Source organism: Pyxicephalus adspersus, chromosome 6, assembly GCF_032062135.1.
Source record: "Pyxicephalus adspersus chromosome 6, UCB_Pads_2.0, whole genome shotgun sequence".
NCBI lineage: Eukaryota > Metazoa > Chordata > Amphibia > Anura > Pyxicephalidae > Pyxicephalus > Pyxicephalus adspersus.
Window position 1 is genome coordinate 97,960,379 of NC_092863.1, and position 22,255 is coordinate 97,982,633.

The 22,255-nt window shown below is 38.7% G+C and overlaps 1 protein-coding gene across 2 annotated transcripts in view; it reads right to left on the bottom strand.

The window, feature by feature from the left end:
• Positions 1–22,255, bottom strand: part of ARL15 (ARF like GTPase 15) — a 178,613-nt gene that overhangs the window by 91,409 nt on the left and 64,949 nt on the right. For both annotated transcript variants that reach the window (XM_072416696.1, XM_072416694.1), the window contains exon 4: positions 4,179–4,387. In XM_072416696.1, the coding sequence (XP_072272797.1) occupies positions 4,179–4,387 (209 nt within the window). The remainder of the gene's footprint in view (positions 1–4,178; positions 4,388–22,255) is intronic.

Consider the following 22,255-nt stretch of genomic DNA (forward strand, 5'->3'; position numbering starts at 1 on the left):
ATAAATACATGATAATATTCATAACATTTTATTGGGCTTGGTAGACTATAGTTAAATACAGTAGGTCGCTGTATCACGCCAAGGACAAACGATTTCTTGGATAAAAATTAAAGTGGTACTGAAAGTTCCAACACAAACTGAAATGGGAATAAACTGTAAAAAAAGATAATACTCCCTAAAACATGGTATTATGTTTCACGATGCAAGCTGAAATGTCATGAACAATGTAAAACATAATAAACTCTTGTTATGGTGTTGACATGGGTATGTTATATGGGGATGAATCACTGTTACGTATCCAAATTATAAAACTTAAAGTCGTGTAAAAACTTGAAGAAAAATATATGAAAAAAAGGTAAAGAATAATATTATTTATCATCATTTATTTTCACATTTTTTATGAATCAGTTCCTTGATATGTGGTTTGTGATTTTTTTTAGTAGTGTTGTGTTAAAGTGAAACTGAAGTCCCACTTTGAGAAATCCAACCAGACAGGCAATGTCCCTTCTGTAATAACTTTTAATGGCTGCCCGATTGTTGCCCAACTGTTAAATTTTGCTGAGCTGTGTAGCTCAGTGTTGATTGCCAGAAAAACCTAGCAATCCTGGCTTCCCTTGCACGTGCTTGAAATGAATGACTTCCCTGCGCCTGCCTGGTAGCTACAATACCCTGGCACTGGCAATCAGGATGGCCGAAGATGACAGAGCCCTAGGATGAAACAGGGAGAGGAGCGTATCACGGGTTTAGTTTTGCTTTAAAGCACACCTTTCGAACAAAAAAAAAAACTGAAGGCTTCCATTGCCTCCTTTTAAAAAGGCTTCTGACGTGACTGTATTTGGTTTCTAAACTTCGAGATACCAGCATGCAAATGAGGGAACTCCGACTATATAGTAGAAAGACCAGATCAAACAAAATTGCAACTATATGACGGTGAATGCCAGGGCAGCCCCAGTGGTTGGGAATCTGGGATGGCCATAATGGGGAGAGATAATTAGCATAGATGTATCAAGGTACTTCTTTTGGCTTGGATTTTATTCAGTAACTTCCTTGTTGCCTGGGAATTCATTATGTTGATTCAACAAGAACTGTCAATGCTTGATTTGCCTAATGCAATGATCAACTGAGTCTGCCATATTTGTGTTTAATTGTATATGGACACCAGTGAATATATTTAACAGGACATTTAAAGGCTTGTTGCAACAAAAAATTGTGAATATGTGCAACAGACTAAACGTCCGTGACAGAACTGGGTTGATAACTTATAGAATCTTTTGAGTCTGATGCTGTTTTGTATTTATGCTGAATGTATGTGGTTTCCTATAGAACTCCATCGACCCCCTTCACTCTTTGTTCCACTCCACATGCATACATTAATTTGGTTCCTAGTGAAACAATGGGAGTTGTAGATTTGCATATATGAATAGGGACAAACTACACAGCAGCTGTCTCTAAAAGAACTTGTAACGTCGTCACCAGAGTTGCTAAGTAAGAAAAGCAATATATAATATATAAATAAAACACTTAAAAGAAAAAAAAATAGATTGAGACCTGCACTGGAGGAGTAGAGGTAGATTTACAGGAGTTCCATAATAAGCACCAATATCATCATTAGTTACTTCTGGGTTTGGGATATTCAGTCATTTTGATTTGCTAGGCCATGACAATGTAGTTCCTTGCAGGCATGAGTTATTTTTCAAACTCAAAATAAGAAACTTTTTTGCACCAAGCTGTATATGCACAGCCCATGTGGTACAGTGTAAAGTTTATGAGTAGACTCATAAAGAGTTTTGATGAAGATAACACCTAACCGGACCACTCCTAACCACACTCTAGTGTGTAGCTGGGTAATACCAGGGTTGCACTGGTTTCTGGGCTAATGGTGCCACTGGGAACCCCTGGATTGCAAAGAAAACTCAATATGTAGTTTTCTGCAGTTTCTTGGCCAACCTCTCCATTTATGGATATCAAAACATTTTTATTATTAGTTCCTGTTTCTTTGGGCTTCGGCAAAAGAGCTTAGACAGCACATCCAGAATATGCAGAAGCCACTCATCAAGATGGAAGATTGATACAGTAAGACCGCTCTGTGTCTTGATGCTGTGCTTAAGTCTTGGATTTTTTACATTCAGCAACCCCAACATATTAGTAGAGCATGGCATTCCACACTTCCAGTAATCTCCCCAGAAATTTGGAGTTGGGTGGAAAGAAGCTGTAGGTGAGTGGTGGCCCCTGTATTGAGTTCAAACGATTACTACTGGCTAAAAAGGGGCTGGGGAGAACACTGACTTCCATTGTGGTGTTCCATCGAATACCCAGTTTATTCTGCTTGATTTAATATTTGCATTTTACATATATAATGTCAAGATCATTTGCAGCAGTTTGGTTATTATATCACCAAACTGCTGTATTTTCCTGCAAAATTTGCAACCATATGCAAGAATACTTGGAAGAATGGAGGCTGTTTTGAAAGGTAAAGAGTAGACACACCAATTAAGATTATTTTTCTGTTCATGGACTTTGTATGTTGTTAATTGATGGAAAGAAGAGCCTAACTTTGCAGCATTTACAGTGCCTAAAACTTGCTGTGTGTATTTTAATTATAAAATTGTTCGGCTTTACTTCACTCATGCAGACAAAGCCAACTGTTAACCAATATTCTAGTACACTACACAAACTGGAAAATGAATTATCTGAGATGCTAATTTTACCTCGTATTAAAAAAAAAAAAAGGGAGAGAGAGCTGTAAAAATAGGGAGTTCATGTTGAGCAAAAACCTTCTTGGTCCATGAACACCATAACTTAAAAATACAAGAGGGAGTTGTCCAACTATTCATACAACAGGAATGTCTTCACACTATTTACCGCATGATAGCATTATGTGGCTACAGACAGCTGCCAAAACGCAGTTTACGATGTTTGAAAGACTACTGATTTATTGCAAGGATTTACTAGGTGACAGCTAACTGTTGCAAGGTAAGGAAGATTGCAGTGTCTAAATACTGATTTTTTTTTTTAAAGCTGAACTACGCATTTTACATTTTAATACCCATCATATAATACTGATGCCCTGATCTGGTTTTTAAAAGCCCATTTGTAGGATTTAATAGGGGCCTGCAGTGACTCCTACCAAGCGGACAGCAGATAAAACCATAAAACACCTCCAGCATTACACAGATTAGTATGAAACGCAGGTGATCATGATATTGGGGTATTTAAAAACAGTGCAGACCTAAGAACACAAGCCCGACCCCACTCTAGTTATGGGTGTAATTAAGGAGAGAGGACTAAGGGCTCTTTCAGATCCATGGTGTGAAATAGTGTGGTTGGCAGCTCCAGAGCGCACGGCAAACTGCCACATGAGTAACGTGATTTGAGTGCTCCTACAGCCGTGGCGCAAACCTTCAAACAAAAACTGTGCAGCCAAAGGCAGCTTTTTAATGGTAAAATATAGCTACTGAAAGGTCAATTTTAATAGAAACATCATGTTCTCAGGAGTAAGAAACCTAGTAATATATAATCATGGATACCAATAGAAGAGAATGAATCTGGGCAAGCTACTGGTTGACTAATTTTTAATAATGCAATGACAACCGAAACACTCCTGTTCTTTAAATCTCATTTACCAGAGAGGAAGATGTACATGATGAGGGGAAGTGCAAGGATCTCCGTGCTTGTGCTTTGCTCATTCTGTGCTTTCTACAGCTTCTCTGCTGCTTAAATATTCCCATTCCAGTGAATAAATAATTTGGTCATAAGGGGGCAAATCTCTGACATTAGAACTGAGATCCGTGCTTATACCAAGGATGGCGACTTCCAGACCAAGTTAGGGCAGAGCAAGAAATAGTCAATTCAATTGCAAGTCAATTAGTCTGCTTGCCTTTTTTGGCAACTCATGTCCTCTATGATTATAATATAGAAGACACAGCAAATCTATCTTCACAGCAAACTTACATAAAATAACCTTAATTTGCAGCTAAATTAGATACAAATTTTACATAAACTCTAAGTGCAGAAATTGTGCAGAAGTGTAAGGTAAACTTTACATAGACACATGGCATGAATCAAAAAAAATCAAGCACTGTTTAAAACAAGCTGGAAATTGTGTGAAGTAATCTGGAGATAATGCATAATTAATCATCCTTGTCAAACTTGTCATTAAATAATAGAAATAAGCCTACCTCCTGAATAGAACGAGCCGCTGGTTTGTCTTGGTGATTAGCCAATATTAAAAATGGTAAAGTGCATAGTTGTGGGTGCTGAAGAGCTGAATGGAGCTCATTCCTGGCAGTTTCTAGGTCTTCTTCTGATGAGGCACTGTCAAGAATGAAGACTACACCTTGAGATCCCTGATAATAACGACTCCAGTACTTCCGGATATTGGCTGCCCCTACAAAAAGCAGAGAGGAAAAGTTAGTGCACCTAACGGATATACTGATTCATATACTATATCCATGATCTTACTGCTTTTGAAAACTCAGCCACCTCAATGTTGTTTTTCCATAGTGGTTGAGAGGCACAAATACTTGTTTGTTCAGGCAGTGGGTTGAATAGATAACCAACTCGATGGGGTCCTTTACCACAAATGCCCATAAACCCATTCTTAAGCTACCAAGGCTCTTAACTGTTTCAGTGATAAAAAAAAAAGTGCAGTGGTAGATCAGATGTTGACCGGAGGTGCAACCGTCCTGTAACCACTTATGAGCCACCCGTGTAGCAAGAAAACCAGATTTTTCATATAAATATAAAATTAGACATAAACACACAACATATCTCATCAAGCTCACCGCTCACATTGGAATGTATCTGACAAAACAATTCTTTTAACTATTGTCTGCAGGTTGTGTGGATCGTTGAGGTTCTCCTATGAAAGTCAATTTTCTCCAGTCTTGGGGAGCTTTAATAAATTAGACCTGTTGTGTTGTAGTGTAGTTTGGATGCTCTGCCTTTTACGTTAATGTGCCATTCAAAATGTAAGACAACATGGTTGCATGATAACAGGTAGTAAAACTTATTTTCCATTGCTTTTGCAACTGGCCTGTTCTATGGGCTCCATAACAGCAAAGACGTGTATTCTTCTCACATGTCCTCCCTGACAGGACTGCAGACCCTTCTTTGGATATACTTAAACAATTTTGATGTTCCCAGGGTAGGATCAAGCCAAAGGAGGAGGATGTACACACCTACAAAGATTAGTTTAGTGGGGCAGCCACGGGTACAGGATAAATGCCAGAATGCGTAAATGAGTCCATTTACATGACAAGTTCACATGCATGGCTTGAGTAAAGCTTTAGGTCTTGTGTGTCCTAAGGTGGTAGACAATGGGCCACTCTTTTAAAATAAATCTCAGATTTCCTGTTAAAGCATAAATATAAAAACAAATTGCACCACAGAATTTGTCATTGTGATTAATATGTGGTGAACATACAAGCTCGTAACAGAATCTGTTTATGTTCCATACTACAACCTAAAGATTAGTATTTAAACATGCACATTTTTCAGAATTAATGGATGTTTATAAGAGACTTCTCCTAAAATAATGACATCACAGGATCCCAGGGGTTCCCCTTCCCTTTCACTGCTGAAAGATGACATTTGCTGCTAAATTTGGCACAGCATTTACCTATAAAATCTAAATTGGACGCAACGTTTACAATTCATTGTTTTTTTTACACCTCTGACTGACATATTTGGGTTATAATCCCTAATTTAAGATTAGATTCTTTCTTTAAAACTTTTTTTCCCCTAAAACCACCACCTACTTTTTTCCATTTTTCTATTTTTTATATATGCACTAAAGGAGAATGAAAGATTACAGGAAAAAAAATGCTATTCCATAACCAGCTTGCATTTGCCAGTCATGGAGAGTGCAGAAGACAAAATTCTCAAAAAGAACTTGCCAAATAAAACTCAATCACAGAAATTTGTAGACGAGAAATAATTTTATGAAACTAATTTAGAAAAGATTGTACTTTATATTTACATCAATTAGCTAAAACAGTACAAAAAACACTAAAAGAAGTTACAGTCAAGGAATGAGATATATCGGGTCCTCTCCGCCTCCTGTGTCACTGGTTGTATCTGTCCAACCTTTGAAAACCCCTAATTCATTTTCAGTGATGCTTAATTTGTTGTCACTATATAAATACTGTTTATTATTATTATTATTATTAATAATAATAATAATAGGCAGCAAGTAAACAGTCCTGGAGGTGATGTGTTAGAAGCAGGAAAAATGGGCAATATCTTGTGGGGTGTTTGTGGTTGGTGCAATGGTTGGTACAAGGGTAGTCTAAGTAAGAGCAACTGGTAAACCACTGAATAGGTCATAGATTATGGATTGGTGGAAGTCAATTCTGAAGGGTCCAACCAAATACCACTGAAACTACTGTAGCACAAATCGCTGAAAAACTTAATGCTAGATTTATTAGACACATATTAGACCCTTATGGTGCATTACAGATTGCAGCTTGGCTTCAAACCAGTCAAAATTCCCATGCTGACTCCTACAATGGGCCTACGAGTGTCTGAACTGGACAATGGAGCAATGGAAGAAGGATGCCTAGGTCTCATCTCTCTCTCTCTCAAGTGAATGACCTGAAGAAGATGTGGAAGCAAGTTGCATGGGATAAAAGCAAAGGCAGAGTGTCTTAAAGGATCTACTACCAACATTCTGGCACCAGACGCCATAGAACACCTTTTGAAGTTCTTGTGTAGCCCATCCCTAACACTTCAGAGCTTGGCAACACAAGAGGAACCTACACAATAAAAGGCAAGCAATTTTATAATGTAATGTCTTGGATGATCAGTGTACATCAATTGTGAACAAACCTATAAACAGAACAATACATCATTCACACCAATCTTTGGCTCACAGAATTTTTTAATCACTTTTTGTTAACAGATAAATGCTGCTGATCACTGGAGAGTACAGATGGTAAAACATGAGTGTACAAGAGTAGTACTAGGAAGCAGTCCAAACTGATGATGGTGTAATTGTACTGTTGAAAGCTTGTCATGTGTTTACCTATTGATAAAATTAAGATAAAGAATACTTCTCATATACCTCAACAAGTTTGCTGGTTTACAGTAATCAAAGACAGCAGTGTCAGACATGGTGCTGGGGAATATGCATGCACAAAAAAGGACCTCAAGTAGCCAACTATTGACCATTGCATTTAAACAGGAAGCACATTAGTTTGATATGCTAGTGGGAAAATCAGCATTCGCTGTGAGCGGAACTTTTAGTTTGCATTGTGTTTTCTCTCCTTTCAGCTCTAACTGGTCACAGCAGCTCTGGTCCACCTCACACACAACGATCATTAGTGATCAATTTGGAGTGTCGGAAGGAGAAATAAGCACTGTACAGGGCAAGTTATATTGGAACTTCTGTGACCCCCTGTTCATATTCCACTGGTACTGTGGTCAGGAATTGGACTTAAAAGCAAGGGTCAGGAGTGAGTATGGGCACAGAGTGCAAGGGTCAGGGGATGGTATTGCATAGAGTGCAGGGGCTTTGGTGTATAGAACTCATTAGTAGCATACAGCCAAAAATTACCTGTTCTTCCTAGTACAATCCCCTAGGATGATTCCCCCAGTACTGATCTCCCCTAAACAACTCCAAATTCACCACAGTGCAAATCTATCCAACAGCCCCAAATTCTTTCCCAGTACAGACCCCTTTCCAGCCAACCCCCTGAGCAAAGAGTACATAGTACAAACACTCTCCTCTTCCTTAAACATACACTATTAGCCCCTGGTCCATGGCCTGAGCACAACTGCAAACTCTAAGACCCTTGTTTCTACGTCTCTGCTCAGAACTTTTAAAAAAACTTTCCGCAAGAGGAAAAATAATTATATATTATTTTATATCTCCCTATGAGTTTTCCAAATATCAAGTAAAACCAGCAGGTCATTAATTCTATCTAAAATCATGGCAACCCTGCTAAATCTATTTACCAAAATTTTCTTTAGGTATATGAATAGCTATAATGCTTTATTTAATTGAGATTAGAGTGTTTAGGGTTAGGATCTCTGGGTCAGGTAATTCAGGTCTCTGTTCCAAATATTTACCCCATTTCCACTGCTTAGGATTGTCACCAAGGCCAATCAAGATGGCTGAAGATTGTCTCCAGGAAGAAAAGAAAAAGGGAGATGTCAGCGCCCTATGATGGAACGTAAATAGGCAAGTATCACAGATTTAGTTCCATTTTAGACCAATTAATGACAGTGTTAGGTAGCTGTCAAAGTTGATTCTACCATAAAAAAAGAGTTGTTCTGGGTATTCTACAATGTCAACTTTCTAAACATTAAAATCCCTACCTACTTTGGTATGAAGAAGAAGAACTGATGGTGTTCTATAATACTGCAGTATGATGGCCATCCTGCTCCTCCATAGGTACAGTACAGTAAGTATCCATAACCCAAGCACAAAAAATGTGTGACCAGGTGAAAATAAAGAGGGGAAAAAACCAAAAACATCTAATGACTTGCAAGCAGCAATACATTAAAAAATGTTTTAGGGTTAAAATATACTAAAATTTTTAGTGGATTTGAGAGGAATGAGTAGTATTTTTGTATTATCTTTTTTTTTTTTTTTTCCTTTGCTGAATTTGGCCATGTGTAATAAATAGCATGACAATATGTTCTATTAATATGAAATGAAGGAAATCAGACTGGGGGGTGTGGTGAGCACGAGTCGTTTCCATAGACATCTTGGCACTGAACCGGGAGCCTTTGAGAGATTTGGGAGGGGGATATTTGGCCACTCCCATAATTGCTTACTTTATTTTAGGACAGATGAGCAATATTGGCTGCAGATGCGTCCTGCCACTATCGCTCTCCAAACATCAATAGAGCCATGCAAATAAACAAAAAATAACCGGAGCTTACATGCTAATACAGGATCATTCCAACGTAAACTAAAGTCCGACTAACACATGATGAATTTTATCATTTCTTGAAACTACCAGAAAAATGTCCCTAGCATGTGTTGGATGGCCCTCTAGAGAGTAATTGGCACAAACCGAATTTCGATATATCACATTTCGAGGATTATAAAACATGAATAATACATAACTTATATGTAGCTTTAACTTTTCATACATGGCTTACACAAGATTTATAATTGTAAGTACACAGATGAAGAAAAACATTCAACATATAAATCACAGAAGAGGTCGAAAGCCATGTACATCGATGTACACGGATAATTCTTCCACAATGGACAAAGCTTTCACTACAGCAGAAAGCAGATGATGGAAAGGCCATTAAATATGTAACAGACGAAAGGATCAGCAGGGTGCCTATCACGACCTCCTATAGGCCTTTAGCAAAAGTACAAAATTCATTATTGATTTCATTTTGTTAAACTGACATTTAACCTATACATAATAGTCTTCCCTGGTTCCTTACTCCACCAACATGCTTTTGAAAAATGTTTCAGTTTTCACTCCATGCCTTATTTTTGAGGTCCTCTCTGGGTCTCTAAGCATCAAAATTGCTTTATGCACTATAGGAAGATCATGGCTGGTGGGAGGGGTTGGCAGGGTGCTATACATCGGTTTCTGACAAATTCACAGCACCATGCCACAGTATTTTTCTCAGAAGATATGCAAAATATAAATTACCTTGAAGGGTGGGTGTCAGTCTGGAGGTGTGGCCATTCTTCCACAAGCTGTATTTGCATGCAGATTGAAAGGGGTGGGCTGGGCACTTTCTTGCCAGAAAGGAAAAGGCTAGATCATATTGGATGTTTATTAGCCAGGAAATATGGTGAGCTATATTACACATGCTGCAGCTCTAGTGCACAGTGTGAGAAGCTCACTACATAAAGTAAAATTAGAGTAGCCAATTTCAGCACAGAAGAGGAACCTGTGCACCTGTGCAAGACTGAAAGTTGGACTAAGTTCAACTTTAAAAATAAACACTTTACAGTATGGGATAATGCACCTTTACCAATAAAGGTTCCAAGTTTTTGGATGAGATTTGGATGAGTCTGTTGAAGAGCATCCCTTTACTTCCTGTTTTTGGGACCACAATATCACCAGGAAAGGTAGACATGGACCTCAATTAGGTATCTACTGGTATCTGTATTCCTTTTGGAGATTATCCCAAATTCTCCACCCAAAGGATAAAGATATCAGTGGAACAAAAAGTGAACAGAAAGTCTTCAAAGTGGCCTACACCAGCAAAAAAATTCCAGACAAAGGGTTTAAGTTCTAGCTAAGGATCTATATAGTACACCATAATCTCCTTCCTCCTGTTAATGATGCTTCTAGTGATACGACACAAAATGTGTTTTTACTTCCACCGCTGCTTGTTGGCTTTTGTCATGCTTTAAAAGTTCTGGTCAACACTGTTCTTCCAATTGTGTACTATAAAAGGGTTCTATTTCCACCCAAGTGCACTGTTTTGCATTAAGATATATTGAAATCCAGTTTCAACTAATTTGACCAATCTTCCAGCAATGTCAAATCATGTTTCATACTACAAACATCTCTAGCCTAAACCGGGGAGCAGAAGTTACCAGTGGTAAAATAGAAGTGAACTGGGGTACAGAGCAGAGCAGTGGGAGTGCAGTGGTAGAAAAGGGATGTAGAAAGCAAAGGGAGGTATAGTTGTATGGTGTTCAGAGGTGGAACAAGTTTGCAGAAGTAAGAAGTTGCAGAGGTGGAACAAATTTGCAGAAGTAAGAAGTTGTAGATGGTGGATAAGGGGTGCAGAGCTCAGTGGTGGACAAAGAATACAAAAGTTCGGGGTAAACAAGGAGTGCAGGGGGTACAGAAGTGTGTCTTGAAAAAGTAGTTGGGCAAAGGGCAGAGATGATTGATGGATGAGGGCACTGAAAGGTAAGTGGTGGGCAATGGGTGCAAACGTAATGGATAAGAGATGCACGAGTAAACAGTAGATGGAGGTGTAGTTGGAGTAAGGTGATAGAGGTAGTAAGAGGTGTACCAAGGAATCCAGGAGGTACAGAGGTGAAAGGTGGATGCAATGTGCTGATGTCAACTCACTTGACTAAGAAAAACCCAAAAAAAGGAGGGGTTTTCACTGACAGAAAAAGTGGTTTATTTTTCTTTTCATATTTCTAGCTATAGCGGTTTTTTGCCTTAAGGAAAACTCAGACAAGAAGACTCTTGGTCTACAAATATTCTGTTTACAGAACAATAAAATAAGTAACAGAAGAGATTTAGTTTAAAAAAAATGATCAAGGGTTAAACGTGTCCAAGACATTTGCTTAATACGCAGCATAAAGCATATTTTATGGGTAGAAGTAAACTCCTCATATGGATAATGCAGTAAGGTCAAACCCAGCATTTACCGTCACCATTGTTCATCTTGTAATACCCAGGGGTCCCCCAGATCATCAGAGAGAGGCCCAGAAATCTCTGCTTTAAATAACAAATATTGTTTTGTTACCAATATCTTGTTTGCTTTTTATTTTACTGCTCTACAAAATGCGACAAATAATAACCAACTTGAATACAAACATATACAGTGTGGTTAGTGGGTTTTTATGTTAATAATATACAACTATTTTAATTTGTCTTTCTATGGCTTTGCTGACATATTGGTATTCTTATTGATATTTTGGTCCTTGAATTTAAAAGTATAAAAGAACCCCTGCTCTAGTATACCGGTCCAGCCCATTATCTTGGTTCAGTAACTGGTGGTCTGAGAACCCCTGGAGATGTGGAGGAGAAATTCTGCAGGCTCCTTGCTGTCTCCAACACATGCCAGTATGGAAAAATAAATTGTCTGTACAAGGTTTCTAAAATAATAAGATTCAAGTTTGTCATGGAAGTGTGAATGTGGCTGGGTAAAAATAAAAAAAACAATGAGAAAGAGAGAAAGGTAGTAAAAGCAGTAGGTATCTTCTCGCAGTAGGTATCTACTGGAGGTGTTCTTCATATTTTTGGTGCAGAGATTTACAGGGAACACACGGAGCTATTTTATCACAGCAGGTATAGGACAATCAATGGTCTGTTCTTTGGACCATTCATGGTCTATTTCTTGTATCATGCAGGAGATGAACAAAACACAGATGTCCAGTAGATAATGCAACTAAACATACAATTGAAACAGATTTTTTTCAAAGAATATTAGCTATTTGTATGAATAGACAACATCATCTACATAATCAAATCAATTAATAATTAATTATATTGATTAATAATAATCAATCATTTTGTTTTACAGTTCTAAAGGAGATGTCATGTGTTCTACATCTATACTATGAAATACTGCATGGACAGTTTATATTAAAGTGGAACTATACTGAAATAAATGGGGAAAAATATGTTTTTAAAAAATACAATTACCCTAAAATCAGTTTGAATGTGACTTGGTTCCTATCCCATCCTCTTCAGTGTAAGTGCCATACAAATGGAAGAAAGCAATAGATCCCGGCATAGTTTCTGTGTACAGACACCAGTTCATCATTATTGAACAGAGAGTTACAGAGCCAACAACCATAATTCAATGGAATCACCTCCCATTGTTTGTTAACAGAAGGATTCAATAGTGATTATTTAGGAAAAAAAATGGGAATGGTTTGTAATGGTGCAAAGCACCCCACTGTGCACTCCTTGATGAATGGTGACATACCAGGCACTGTGCACTATGAGTGGAGATCAATATGAGATTCAAGGTGGTGGCAAGAGAAACAAGAAAGGAGAAAATACTTTAGTGGGTTTCTAAATGTCATTGAACTGCAAGTAAGGGTAGGCGCATGTGTTTTGTAAACTTGTATTTACAATTTACTGGCTATTTTCCTCATTGATCAAATAAAACTCCACTGCAAATGAGACAGGAAATACAGCAAGGAAAAGAAACGGAGGGCTTGGCAATTTTCTTTTAAAGTTGTACCTCTCTTATGATAGACCTCTGGTATCAATTATTATTACTATTATTATTATTATTATTATTAATATTAATAAACAGAATTTATATAGTGCCAACATACTAGACAGTGCTGTACTTTAAATAGGGGTTGCAAATGACAGACAGATACAGACAATGACACAGAAGGAGGAGAGGACCCTGCCCCAAAGAGCTTACAATCTAAAGGGTGGGGGAAGTATCACACAATAGGAGGGGGATATGGAATGATGGAAAGTAGCGAAGGTTTTAGGAGAGAGAATAAGACGGGTAGGTAAGTTTGAATAGATGAGATTTTAGTGCTCTTTTAAATGAGCAGAAAGTAGGAGCAAGATGACGAGGAAGACCATTCCAGAGAGTTGAGGCAGCTCTAGAAAAGTCTTGGAGCCATGCGTGTGATGAGGTTGAGTGAGGAAGTCAGTAGTAGGTCACTTAAGGAGTGGAGAGAGCAGGGGGGGGGGTTCTATCAGGTCAGAACAATAAGTGGGACAATACCTGTGGAGGGATTTGAAGGCAAAGCACAGGAGCTTGAGTTTGGTTCTAATGTGAAATGGAAGCCAATGAAGAGAACTACAAAGAGATGCAGCAGAAGAAGAGCGGTGGGAGGGATGGATGAGTCTAGCTCAGCATTCATAATAGATTGTAGAGGAGAGAGTCGGGTTAGTGGAATACCAGAGAGGAGGAGGTTACAGTAGTCCAGACGAGAGATGATAAGAGCGTATTCAAGAAGTTTGGTGGTGATTGGGGACAAGTAGGGGAGGATTTTGGAGATGTTGCGTAGGTGAATATGGGGAGTAAATGAGAGGGCAGAACTGAAGGTGATGCCAAGACAAAGCGCCTTAGGGGAGGGCCGAATAACAGTGTTAACAGTTAGATATATGTCAATGAGCAATGTTGGCAAACAGGTAAGTATACATTTATTACACTTGTACACATCTGTGTGTTGGTGTGAGCTGCTGAAACAAAAACAACTTAGGAGATAACACTTCAATAAATGTATGCTGCTGGTGCCTGTTTTACAATTACATTTTATTGGAAAAACAGGCAAATAAAGTCCAGCACTGTGGCTTCTTCCAAAACAGATACCTAGACTGTGGAATTCATCAGTGTCAGAGACATGACCAGTACATATCATGCCAACATACAGGCTCCAACATATGTCTTTAAGAAACAGAATCAAAAGTCACAAAAACATTTTACTATAGATTCAAAATTAGTGGTCAACCCAGAATTTTTTTAAGCTGGGTGGGAAGAAATTGTAGGCCAGTGGCAGCCCCTGTATTGTCACCCAACTCATCAGTGACCAACCAAAACAGCCGTGTGGTTGCTAAAAAGTGCTGGGTCGTGCGCCCGGTGAAAGGGGCTAGGGAGAACACAATATGTGTGTATATATATTATTATTACACAGTATTTGTATAGCGCCATCATATTACGCAGCGCTGTACGAAGTCCATAGTCATGTCACTAGCTGTCTATATATATATATATATATATATATATATATATATATATATATATATATATAATCAATCAGACAAAAGGAGTAGTTAATTTTGCAGTAGCCTCTTGCAATCCCGTGCAGTGCAGGAAGTAAGAGTCACAGAAGACAACCACATCAGCCCATTACTTCACAGTTCAGACATCGGTTGGGGATAACTTTAAAATGTAATTGCGGCAATTAAAAATCAGGCCTCCTTCCTTTCTAGCAAGTTCTGAGCAGTTTGGCCAAATTGTGAAAATCTCAGATTTGAATGGACAAAAGCATCAACCCTTTAGTAGGCAAACCTTCTATGCATTTATTTTTGCATCTCAAATGTGTATTTAGCAATATGCCTAAAGTTTATTTTTAACAACATTGTAGAAAAGACATTTTTTCAACACTCATGAAGTACCGATACCAAACAATCAAGAGCCTGGGCCCAGATTGCACAGAATGTACTTTGGGAACAGAACATAAACATATAAACGCGAGCGGCCTTTTGAAATATACAATGAAATGTAAAATAACTATACAGCCTTGTCATGCAGATGGTCTTTGTTAGCGCACAATTACACAAAAGGTCAAATAAAAAAAACATATATATTCTAAGTCAAAAAAGGAAGCCATTAATCAAGCAGTAAATTCAACACTGGCTGCTTATATTGTTATATACTGTTACCAATGATAAATATAGCTGTCAAAGAGTGTGCTTAATAAACATAATGTTAGTCGAGCCATAAGAGCACCATTTATAAGTGCTTTTTTTTCCCAATCAAGATACTGAGTTCTATTATAAGACACCTAAAGCTCAGCACGACGGCTCAAACACTCTTCATTTATTAATTTAGGATAGTGGGGTCACTAGCTACTAACTTTAGTGAACTTTCCCTCCCCATTTTTAGGCTTCCACTCTTTTTTTTGTCCTTATGACTGTTTTGTACTTTGGGAATAAAATTGTCTTTTAAGTTAGGTAACTATTAAAATATGTACTAATAATTCTCAAGCTAAACCCACAATATGCGCCTGTCCCCATTCCATCACATGGCGCTGCCATCGGCTTCTTTTTTCTCTTCCCTAAGAAAATCTCTGCCCATTTTGATTGCCTGGGCCAGGATGATGTTAACTCCCCTGCAGAGAATCCGGGACTAACGGTATCCTGGCAAAAAAAGCTCAAGCTGCACATGAGTGGCTCAGTTTTTTAAAAGATACTCAGAAAGATCAGGCAGGCAGGAAGTTTTTATTGCAGAAACATTGTCTGTATCTTTTTGCATTAACGATCTGCCTGATTGCGGATTCTTATAAGTTCGGGTTTTTAGAGGAGTAATTACAAATCAGAGGGTCCCCCAGGGGTTTTGCTTTGCTTGTAAAAGACCTAGGGAACGTCAATAGGAAAATGAATACCACAATGAATGATGTAGTGTGATAAAGTGTGTGGGACATTGGATTATTTAAAAAAAAAAAAAAAAAATGAGCCCAGGTAAAGAGAGTATAACACAGAGTGCAGGCGTCAGGTCTATGCCCGGTACAGAGTGCAGGGGTCAGGTCTATGTCCCGTACAGTGTGCAGGGGTCAGGTCTATGCCCCGTACAGTGTGCAGGGGTCAGGTCTATGCCCCGTACAGTGTGCAGGGGTCAGGTCTTTGTCCCGTACAGAGTGCAGGGGTCAGGTCTTTGTCCCGTAGAGAGTGCAGGGGTCAGGTCTATGCCCCGTACAGAGTGCAGGGGTCAGGTCTTTGTCCCGTAGAGAGTGCAGGGGTCAGGTCTATGCCCCGTACAGAGTGCAGGGGTCAGGTCTATGCCCCGTACAGAGTGCAGGGGTCAGGTCTATGCCCCATAAAGAGTGCAGGTGTCAGGTCTATGCCCCGTACAGAGTGCAGGGGTCATATAATTTTCACCCTAGATGAAAATTAGTAACATTTACATCTGTATCATGTTAGCTAACAAGCCTTTGAGTGTGGCTGACCAGACAGGATCAATTTGTATACATTTAGTTGTACTATGGTACAGAATTTTCTTCTATATAATCCGATACGCCGTGTCTGGTGAAGTGTCACTTACATTCAGTTTACAGTTTGACACAAATGATTGCATTCCTGCTAGCCGCCAGCTCAGCGACTCTTTGTACAAGCCGAGGGAATATTGTAATGGTCTGACAGGGAGTGTGCGCTGATGTGCCTCTCCTGTAAGGATTTCTAGCGGTGTGTCACTGCACAATGTGACTCACAATGGTGTACCTAGGGGCATTCTGACACCAAACAAAAAAAATCCAAACAAAAAATATATATACATAAAAACAACCACTAAATTAAGCAATTTTTATTTGTAAAATTTATATGCTTGTCTACAAGACACGCCAATGGCTGATGTAAATCCTAACTGAATGACGTGGTCAGTAAAATAAAAAAATGAACCCAATGAAAAAATAATAATGCAAGTGGTATAGATATATTTGGGAGTGGAGTATGGTTAAGCGTTCAAGTCATGCAAATGGATCTTTCATGTAGTTCTCTTTGCTGCAATCATTACAAAGGACTCTGCAAACTGCATACTGCAGCATGCATTTACTGCAAATCAAAATATAACAAAAAAGATAACCATATACACTCCCACTATAAAATGGACAACTGAGTTTGCTAGAACTCCTGGTAACAAATGTCCTTTTTTTTCCTTATAAAATATTTGTAGCCTTCATTGGGAGATCACATAAGATGGCAAACCAAGAGAACACATTGGACAAAGTTTTACCTAATAACAAGGACTTTCTTGACATCACCAGACTTGATTTTATTGAAAGCTGCTGACTTACAATTATAAAAATTACTTATATCCAATTGTTAAATCCTAAGTAAGAATTTAGTGACTGGGTTAACATATACAGTAATCTATTTTAGGTGATTAAGTACAGGATCTGGCTTTTTGCTAAAAACCCCTTGCAGGCTGTAAATATCTTCACAACACTAATATTTGAAGTATTATTCCTTAAATCCACTCACTGTGCTTTATACCACTAATAAGGTCACCAACCTCAGCTCAATATACATCACCTCCTTTCATATCAGGATATCAGTTTTACATACTGGGAATCCTTCCCTGTGCTCCAACACATCAACTATGACCAAACACACACTACTCAATTCCCCCAAATGGCCACGTTCCTTTTAGGTGGCTATCTATGTCTGCAGATAAAAGATCAAAAGTCCATGCCATGATAAAAATAGGGGGAATTTTCTAGTATTCCATCTCTGATACTGATCTTCCCCCAATCCAGCAAAATATTGAGGATGAAGCTACAAACCAGCTTGTAAATGTCTTCCTGGCCAACACTGTGCATGTGCTCTATGCTTCATTACATTGGGCAGTTTGTCTTGGGTAAATGCTCATACTCTCAGGCTTTCCAGAGGTAATAATGTTAAACTTTAATAACTGGTCAAATGCACTTTAAAAGACAGTGAGCAGAACATTACCTATGCAAATTCCAGAACTGAGTTATGTGAGAGCTCCTATACCAACATCTTCCTCCACTTTTCTTTTTTTGTTCATGAGCTTCGGACATTCTAAACTGTCTACTGAGCTGTTTGTCCTATATACAAGCTTAGAATCTGTAGCGGATTGTGTGCACCTTCACACACCCTCTCAGTTTTCAGTGCCTATAAACTGCTCACTTGTGCACAATGCATCTTCTGCCAAGAAGGTTGAGGGCTCGCCTGCCCCTCTTGCAAACTTACTGGACTCTTCAGGCAACTACACTATCAACAAAGTTTCTGAAACACAAAATATTGGCAAAAGTTACATACTGCACCATTGTACCTGATTAAAGAAAAGGAAAGTTGGGATTTAAGGTGCAAAGGAAATCATATAAAATTATTTCATTTTACTAGCTTTATTGTTAGTGACTTTGCAGCCCAATGGGTACCAGAGCAAGTCCACTGCAATCTAGCCAACCTGGTTAGACAGATTCTCCTTCTTTCTCTGCAGTATGAAAGTGCGTTAAAATGCCTTTAATTAAAAGGGACTTTAAACTAAATAAAAGTCACCAGAAGATAGTACTAGTTGTAAAAAAAATAAAGCCAAGGCTCCTGGTGGCTTTTTGTTTTAGCTCTACACTGTACAGTGCATGCTCCACGTAAAGTCGAGCCAAGCTCCGTGTGTGGCACTGCTGCAGAGTTCGCTGCCGGGGGCAATCAGTGGCCAACCAATAGCCAAAGAGGATCATCGTAATTTTAAAAGTCCACAGAGGAGTCCTGGACTCATCATCGCTGCAGGGCAGCTGCACACAGGTAAGTATGGTCAATAATTTTGGCAGAAGCTCACCACCTACCAACAAGCATAGTTCTGCTTTGGAAGTACAGTCATTACCAGCACAGATTACAAAAGTGGGAGGTCAGAAGGTACATTCTTATTATGAAAAATGGGTATTATTAGACATAAAAAATTGGTAGAAGACTATAAAGACCAAGAAAAAAAAAGATGCAACACTTCACTTAAATACTTTTCTGATCAGTCTCTGGCACACTTGATACTACCGTGATAATAATGAAGTAATCCAAGCCACTGCACATGCTCAGCTGAAGCTGCAATATACACACAGACGTGTTCCAGCTGTGAAATGAGCCTAAAACACACTCCTAACAAAATTAACCTTTGACACCAAGAAAAACACTGTACTCATGTCTAATAGTGTCCACTTTACAGTTGGCTCTGCTCCAGTACTTTTAATAACTTCTGTCTGCCTGTTCAGTGCTATTCATATCAATTTCTACAGTTTCTGTAACCATGCCAAACATAAATAGCTGCACTACATGGGGGGTGTTATCAGCAAAAAGCAGAGAAGACGGGTTAGATCATTCAACTGTCTGCCAGAGTTTTCTGTATCTAATGAAGCTGACAACTCTGAAAAGTTAAAGTAATATCACGCTGTTATGATATCACTGAATGGCCGTTCAGAGGTGTTTAGCCGGGATGCATGCAGTAAAACATATTTTAGCTTACTGTAAATTGAAAAATTCTTCTACCCTTATTTATTTTTCAAAACCCAGGGAGAAAATATCCCTGTAATAAATTTCTAGCTCCATTTAAAGCCCACAAGGCCATGATGATGTTTGACCCCAGCCATTATTTCTATATTATGAAGGGTTTAGCAGAGGAGTAGGGCACAATTTTACTTTGATGGGGTTATCTTGCAATGGGGTTGGTAAGCTATAAGCAAATCAAAATAGCAATACCACACAAAATTAAAAGATATAATTGGGTCTTTAAAGTTCAACTTCAAAAAAAAAAAAAAAAAAAATAATATATATATATATATAAACACTCAACAGCTGCACCCCTTTGGAACAAAGTGCAGTTATCCTTCATGGTCTCCTTCCTTGACCCAAACTAACCCACCATTGATGCATAGCTGTGCTTCACGACCACATATGACACTGTGTACCTAAGGCTTTGTACATCTCAGATAATTGTGGCCCGAGATGAACAATTGTGCTCATCTTGGGCTAAAATTGGACATGGGTACAGGCGTCACCTGAAGACCGCAATGCTTGTCATTAGAGGAGAGCACAGCGGGGTGCAGCTCACTTGTCCTCCCCTCTCCATAGAACAGAACAAGTGCTGTGTGTATACTGCTCGTTCCTTTATCTGTTGCTTGAAACAATCTTTTATAATCGTTTCCAATGACGAACGAATGAATGAATGAGTGTGTGTGTGTAAATAGCCCAAGCAAACGGAGACAGTCCCATAGAAGTTCTGGCTGTAATGTGACCTGGAGGGTGCTTGAAGCAAAACACTGGAACTGTAGTCACATTTCTGAGCATGTATCTGAATGTGTAGGGAAGGTAAATTTAGGTCAAGGTCAAGCCAAATTACATAACTAAGCTTCCAGTTAACCTAAACTAACAGTCCAAGCAAAACTGGACATTGTGTTTTTGCTGGTGACCTACATTTGCTCCGGACAGTTGTAAAACCGATTGTGTAACTATTGCTGCAGTTCCATCACATTTCTTGAAAAAAAAAGTAAAATCAGAGAATTTGGCAGAAAAAATAAATAAATCGTAATACCAGATCATAAATGGCTCTTATGTGCGTCAGCTCTTCTCTCACGCTTCACATATTTTCATTCTTACAAAATGTACCCATAACAGCGATGTTGATGAAATGATGGGGAGAGGGTAAAAAAGGTTAAAAATTTGAGAGATGTCCCTGGCAATTTGTTTTGGGGGTTCATTTCCTGGGGTTGTAATCCTTCTGACCCGTTACAGGAATGCACATAAACAGGCTGAGACCAACAGAGACAAGTGCTGGGTTTACTTATACTGCACAGCACACAAACAATTGGCTTTACAACCTAAGCAAAAAGCCAAACAGCATGTGCACAACATTACAGAGAAATTTCAGGCAACAAGTGAAATGTTTGATGAATCAACACTACTAGCTAGGAAAGAAAGCAGCTGTGGTAAAATCAGACTTTTACCAAATAAACCCAGTTTTTCTCAAGCAGGGTTCCTCCAGAGGTTGCTGGGGCTTCCTTGAGCAATGAGCAGTTTGTGACTTTCAGGTCAGTATATGTGGCACCAATTGTTTTTTTGGGTCACATTCTTCCTACTGACCACCACACTAATATACTATGAGCTGTGGATATAGTAATTATAGCAGAGGTTCCTTAAGACCTGAAAGTTATTACAAGGGATCCCCCATGTTTGAAAAGTCAAGAAACACTGATTTGACCTGATCCTTTTGACTATATTATTATACCCCAACATAAAGGGCAGAGCAGATCACTGCACAGAACAATATGATTTTTTCCAATCTTACCTTGAGTTCTTCCTTCTTACTTACTATACTATAAAGCTTGTTTAGGGTCTTTGATGTTGCAGTGTGTTGCTTTAGTAAATGTGTGCTCTCTCATTGCAATTCATTTAAAATAAATGGGCCAGCAATAAACCAGACTAAAAAAAATACAATATTTTTCTAATGGAGCTCACCACTAGGTATTGTTGTGCACCACCATCAGTTGTGGTCCAATACAAAATGGACAGGAGCCGAGTAGTGCTGTCTTAGTATGTTGGTGTACCATTCGAAGGAAAAAAAAATGGCTCCATCACTTGTGTAGCCCAACGCACATGTGCAGTCAAACAGGTAGCTGATAAAAGAGTAGGAGGGAAGAATGAAAAGAAAACCACCTTCTGATACACCCCTTTATTTCAAATAATAAATAATGTTAGTTCTTACAGATAAATGATTGTATGCCCAGATAAAGAAACAAATGCAAGATGGTAGCTGGAAAATATACATATTAAAAGACAAAATATATTACATATATTAAGGTATGCATGCACACCTTCAGGTGATGGGAAGGCCAACCAGACGTATCTATGGAAGTCCAAAAAGGTCATAATAATAGATGTTGGGTAAGTTTCTCTGCATCAATACATTTTAGAAAAACATGTGTCTACATGAAAAGTCGGTGGTGCAAAAATGTAGGCCCTCAACCTAGAGAAAAATTAATGTTCTACTTTAAAACTTTGTGGTCAGGCTGGGTTTTATTGCAGAAAAAGACAAAATGAAAGAAAAACAGCGGAGCCGTGCATGTGTAAATTTCTGCTTCCTTTGCAGTTGCCAGGACTAAATCATGTCATCCCAGCTCAGACAAACAAGATGGCGGAAGATCAAAACTAGGAAAAGAAAGAAGATTGTGGTACCCGGCACTGGAGTGGGGACGGGTAAACACAACTTAAGTCTTGGTTTAGGTCGAGTTTAGTTCTGGTCTAAAAAGGCAATACAGATCCCCCTCACCAATATTATACTAAAAAAAAAAAAAAAAAAGATCTCGTCTGCTACATACTGCCTAATCTGTGAAAGTTCAAAAGACAAAAACCTTAGCGCTTGTTCCTAAGTTTCACAA